This window comes from Macrobrachium nipponense, chromosome 43, assembly GCF_015104395.2.
Source record: "Macrobrachium nipponense isolate FS-2020 chromosome 43, ASM1510439v2, whole genome shotgun sequence".
NCBI lineage: Eukaryota > Metazoa > Arthropoda > Malacostraca > Decapoda > Palaemonidae > Macrobrachium > Macrobrachium nipponense.
Window position 1 is genome coordinate 28090969 of NC_061104.1, and position 6596 is coordinate 28097564.

At 36.9% G+C, this 6596-nt stretch overlaps 1 protein-coding gene across 1 annotated transcript in view; it reads left to right on the forward strand.

Annotated features, from left to right (window-relative positions):
* The first annotated feature begins 2103 nt into the window (after window positions 1–2103).
* LOC135213608 (protein amalgam-like) overlaps window positions 2104–6596 on the forward strand; it is a 38310-nt gene continuing 33817 nt past the window's right edge. The window contains exon 1 of the mRNA XM_064247633.1: window positions 2104–2636. Within this exon, the coding sequence (XP_064103703.1) occupies window positions 2582–2636 (55 nt within the window). The 5' untranslated portion in view covers window positions 2104–2581. The remainder of the gene's footprint in view (window positions 2637–6596) is intronic.

Sequence of the window (6596 nt, forward strand, 5' to 3'; positions counted from 1 at the left end):
TATAATATATATATAGATATATATATATAATATCTATATATATATATTAATATATATTATAGATATTCTTTATATATATATATATATATCCTATATATATATATATGTATTAATATATTTAATGAGTACTATATATATATATATTATATATAGATCAAATACACACACATTTATATATATAATATATATATAGTATTATATATATATATATATATATATATATAATATATATATATATATATATATATATATATATATATACACTGATTATAATAAGTGTCACGTGTGTACAAGTGACGAACCAGCCTTCTCATATGTAACAGCCTTTGCTCATAATACTGTATTATATTATTTCTATAATGTGAACAACGGCCAATGGACGAGAAATCTAATGCCCTTTTCTAGCCCAGGCCCGAAGGTAACTTAAAAAAAGCAGAAAGTTGAGAATTAGCCAAGGAGGAGGTGATGCACTACTGGCTTTTTAAAGGAAACATGAAAAAAGGGGAACAGGAGAGAGAATTCCACAGTTTTGCAGTGGAAGGAAAGAAGCAGTCAATAGACTGTCTAATCTTGGAGGGCTACAATTTCTACAGAGCGAATGAGACAAAAGTGTTGTTGAACCACCTTCAGAGAAGAAACAGAGATTTCACCTGGGGTTGAGTGGTATCATTGATCCAATGACGACCTGCCTTTGGAGTTAGTCCTATTAACGGATCTCTCTCAGACAATTTGAAAGCAAAGGGGCGCCCAAAATACTAACACTATTCTGATATTCGATTCAACGTCGTCAACAATCAATGAAGAACAGCATCACATAGGAGTCAGAGATACACGTAGAAACTATATCGTAAGGGCATTGGAGTTGACTAGGTTACAGGATTTCCTGTTAGAGAAGCTTAGGAGGTCAGAGGTAATGGATCAGGAAAAAGCAGTTTGAATTTGAGGGCAATCAACTGAAAAAAGCTAGGCGGTAAATAAAGGCGAAATATAGAGCTGAACCACTGACAAGGAGTCGATAGTAGAGTAGTTAGAGGGGAGAAGAGAGATAACGAAAGGAAAAGAAAACAAGGAGGCGAAAGCGCAGAACCCTGAGGAACGCCACTGAAGAAGGGAAAAGGAACAGGAAATGGGCCGTCCTCAACCGATATAAAGCGCAAAAAATGAGCAATAAGGTAACTGAGAGAGAGGGAAAGAAGACGCAAGCAAGGAAATTTGTACATTTCTCAACCTTTCGACACTTCTTGTTGCACATACAGTACCCAGACAATTTATGCCAGCAACGTTCACCAATTCTTTCTCATCTGTATTCATATCCACACTGAACTTCCGTGAATGAGTTTGCCTCAACGACTTCATACATCCACTTCTGCATCTGACACAATTCGCATTTGCATACAGGAAATATGACATAACACTAACGCATGACGTCCCGGACATCTTCTATCTAAAAACAGGTTTTTCCTAAATAACACATGAAATAAAAACAGATGCAATGACAAGAAACGATGAAGAGGAGAAGAGAATAATCCACCTTCTCCTGTTCCTGAAAGGTCTCCTCTTACGATGCATATCATCTTGAGAAAGGGCCATATTGTTGCTTCTTATCTTCTCTCAAGAAGGGGGATGGAGGCAATATAAGTAATTCAACCCTTCGTAATGAAGGGCTCTCATTTACTCGGGGCTCAGATGTGTCACCTGTTTGAGTGCGAGGCTCAGTTCATGCGCTTTATGTATACGTGCAACGTATACATTAGTATATGCATGTGATGAATGAACGATTGTATCTGATTATCACTCTGTATAAACTATATTTTTCTGTAACTGTTTTGTTAGCTAATGACTGCCTCTTTTGCATAAAACAATTATGAAAATAAGTAGTTGAGAAAGAGAGAGAGAGAGGACGAGAGAGAGTGCGGTGGGGGCGCCTCCCTCAAGTGCAGGGAGACGAGCTGTAACTAACACCGCGACAGACACCGAGCAGTGGCGACAAGGAAACCAAATACAACCTCGCATGCAAACAAAACAAAGTTGAATGAAAGGAGCGAACGAAAAACAGCAGATATTAAGCAATCAACGACATCAAGGCGGCACGTGATACAGGCATATAAAACCCCGTAGGAGTGAAAGGAATGCGTTGTGGGCCTCTGAGAGCGGAGCTAATTATCCTATTTGCTCGTGCCTAAATATACGGTGTGAGAGGAAGAAGAAGAGGAAGAAGAAAAGGAAGAGAGAGAGAGAGAGAGAGAGAGAGAGAGAGAGAGAGAGAGAGAGAGAAGTCGCCTCATCGAGATCTCTTTCCTCAGTGTACATGCCATCTCCCTCAGGGGCAAAACGCACCATTAAGATGCGTCTAAGATGAGTGTCGAAAGTGCAACGTGGCTCCGATGGCTTCCCCTTCTTCAAGCAGGAAATAAAAGGACTTCGCATTCTGCTTTCGGTTTTCTGATCGCTCTCAGCTTTCCGGAAGGCAGGCGTGGCCAAGCCTCGTTGTGGTGGTGGTACCTACATAGTACTGTAGTGGGCAACGCGCATTTTATTGATTAAATCTTTCTTGTTTTCTTTCCAAAGGAGGACTTTCAAAATGAACTTGCTTCAGCGGTGTTTACGAAAGGCGCTTCTGGTTTGCTTTGTTGCAGGTGAGTTGTGCTGGGATGTAGGTCCTGCTTAGCATTTGGTGATGCAAACAGTTAAACTTACTTTTTTCTTTTCTTTTGTGCGTCTTCATTGCGTAGAATGACAAACAGACAAGTGCATTAAAGTTAGGTGCCTCAGAGCGAGTACGAACACCGACATGCAATAGTAGATGCATAATGAGTTGTATGAATTCCATCCACAAAAATATACACCTAAAGCGTTCCTATATTCATATAATGTTAACATCATTGAAATTGTTCGATGAAATTTACTTTAGCTGGACCTTTATTCTTCGATTTTAGCCGCACACATTCTTAAAAATAACAGAAAGAAACAGATTCCTAGTTTATGACGATTAAAAAACAATCACTCTGACTTAAGGCGTTGACCCATGAGCACATTTTCCGCTAAAATGTGCACCAAGTAGCTCTTCTTTGCGCTAAAATTGAAGCCACATATTTTCGTGCTATTGTGACATCACCCTGACTAACATGTATGACCTCAATTATGCCGTACACAGAAAAATGTTCGCTCCTTGGGCAACGTTGGGTAGTTTGATGCTAGACGCTAAAAGAAAGCGGGAAACTCATTTTCAGGACAACGATAAATTTGATTGTTTGATTGTTCGTTAGGTTCAAAATGGGCTTATTTATTTTATATTTTTTTTTTCTCTTTGATATTCCATATGATATTGAATATTACCATATGATATTGAATATTGCCAAAGACTAAATTACAATCACGGCGAATTCGTAGCAATTTTCCACTCCATGAAATTTTTTAATATCTTTTTCATCAAGTTATGCATATTTATGAAGGGCGCGTACCCTCTGTTTTAATAATACATAAATACAATACGTACATACATGAATGCATGATTGTATGCCTGGAAATAAGAGTATATTATCGTAGTTGCAACTGTATAATATATATTCAATTTAAAGTCAAATACATGAACATATATATATATATATATATATATATATATATATATATATGTGTGTGTGTGTGTGTGTGTGTGTGTGTGTGTACACATATGGTATATAAATATATACATATACATACATACATACACAATAATAATAGTATATTATCATAGTTTTCAACATGTATAATATATTGAATTTAAAGTCATATATATATATATATATATATATATATATATATATATACACACGTGTATATATAATATATACACACATATTTATTTGATGTACCTCAAGGTGGTCGTTAGCGGTGGTATGTCACGCCCATCCTGCAAGAAAGGAACGGCTATTGCATCATTGCAACTCCTCGTGTACTTAAAATTCCTTTTGACTAAAATCGTCTTTGCCTTGTAAATATCTGCTGTAAAATTTTCTCAGATTCAATTCTGCTGATACTTCACATACGCAAGTTACTAAATTCCCATCAACAACACTCACGTAAATCCTTATCCTCTCGTGCGCTACGAAATTAATAATCCTGAATTTAACTGCGAGAATTATGCCGAACGTAAAGGAGGAAGTGTACCTTCACGATAGGACTGACTCGGGGCAATTCATTTGATCAATGACCACACCATTACTTCATTTCTCTCTCTCTCTCTCTCTCTCTCGTCCTTTTCTGTAGATCACATTTCGACCAGGGATTCATCCAATTTATGGAATAGCTGTTAATCCACCCATTCCCAGATTTAATCTGTGGAAATGAATGAGACTTTGGATTTATCTTCTTTCTCCAGATTCCCCTTCTCTTTGCGGTCTTTTTCTCCTGACGGGTGTGCGGGCTAAAGGCCCTAATTTGTCTTTTCCAACAGTGCCTGCGTTAAAAAAAAAAATGTTTAATGAAAGTAATATCTTATCCTCATAATCCAAGAATTTGCCACGTGACTTTTAGCCTGAGATAAGAACTTGCTTTTCACCGTCATGTGATTCTAAATTCGAATATATATCCTATAACATCCGAAAAATCAATATACGTATATAGAAAAAAGTTCTCAACAACTGGTTCACAGTGAAGTAAAAAATGGATTCATAATATTTCTTCATAAAAGATATATTTACCCGTTCTTGCAGTAGAAACGACGTGACTGAGTTTATCCTAGGTATAAAAAGAAAAAAAAAAAAGGCTAGCTCTTAAAACCATACTTCCGTCCGTCAGAGCGACTCGTTCTGCAAAAAAAAAAAAAAAAAAAAAAAGGGGGAAAACGAGGATATGAAGGGCCACTTTCACAAATGTTTGTCCACACAAATTCTCTCTCTTTCATGACCTTAATTCTCCATGTCGATTTATTGCCATTCGGCTAATGCTGTAGGCCTATAGGCCTATCGTGTTAATCCGGGTAAGGGGTGCCTCCCAAGGTAAAAATCTGGGTGAAGAGACCTTCCTTGTTCTTCACTCTGTTAAGTCAAAAACTGACTGATGACTTTTCTTTATCTTAACTTCGACCAAAATTAGCCAGAGACGTCAAGCGCGTGAGATTGTCCTTATTTTAGTCAGAAGCGGAGTAACCCTGCAGTACTATACTAATCCTGCCTGTCCTCACAAGCAAAGTTTGAAGAATGTTTCAGACATTTGCTCACCTGGACTCCTCATTCATAAGTCAAACTGATTCTAATAAGATCAGACTTAAGTACCATCTTATTATGCCATTTAGAAAAACAGTGCAATTAAGAACCGCTCAAGAAACACTCACAACGACGACCTTTAGTATCAACATCAGGTCAATATTCAAACACATGGTCAAAGGATTACCCAAACTATGGACCTCAAATTATCCTAGCATACGCTCTCCTACCGCAAAGGATGACCTAAAGGGAGTCTTCTAGTGACTAAATATTCATCATCATAACCAAATGTGCATATGGGTCTACCCTATACCTTTCCTCTTCTTGCACTTTCATCATCTTCGTCCCGTCACCAACAAAGACATCCCAGTGACTATACTCTGTTTTTTTCCATCTGTCCACCCGCCTGTGGTGTTTGCGTATGGTAACACTGCGTCCGGGGCTTAGGATAGTTACGCTATGTATAAGTTTAGGTAAATAAAAGGATATCTGGGTATACCTTTGCAACTGAAAAGTATTTTATAATTTACTATATGCAAATTACACCGTTAATATTCGAAATAGGGTATTATTATAATTGTTGAATGTAAGCTGAATGTAACTATCTAAAGCCCGGGACGCAGTGTTACCATACGCAAACACCACTGGCGGGTGGACAGACGGAAAAAAACCGAGTATAGATCTCCCTCACGCAATTCAGTTGAACTGAAAATTAAAAGTTCTCACCCATTCGAAATAGGCACGCCTCAGGGACTGGGGTGAGTCGCGTCTCCAGAGTCCAGAACCGAATAAGTGTAATTGTAATACCTTCGCTAAAAATTTCTTTCATTCTTTCTATATTGAAAGATAAAAGTTGGCAGTGCGATTCTTTTCTTAGCCCAGATCGGCTGCTGTGAATGAACACAAGCAAATCCCAAACAGGTTTCATATATATATATATATATATATATATATATATATATATATATATATATATATATATATATATATATATATACACACATACATATATATATATATATATATATATATATATATATATATATATATATATATAAGTATATATATATATATATACATATATGTAGTTTTTCGTGAGACTCCCCCCCAAAATTGATATGGTCGGTAACTTCTTAACGAAATATCATCATCATCTATGACATTGGAGGCTAGATGATGATCCTTATTGGATCAATGAACGAAACACGCAAGACCTTCCTCGTTAATTCTTCTATAGCGGCCGCTTCCTCCGACGAATATTGAATTAATGGTTAGTTATCATTTCTAATAATGTCAGATTCAATTTTCTCATTTATCTATATGCAAAACAAATGTTTACGCTGTGGTTGGGTTTCGACTTTATTACGAAGTCCTTATCAGAGAGAGAAAGAGTAAAGTGACGGGGATTTATCT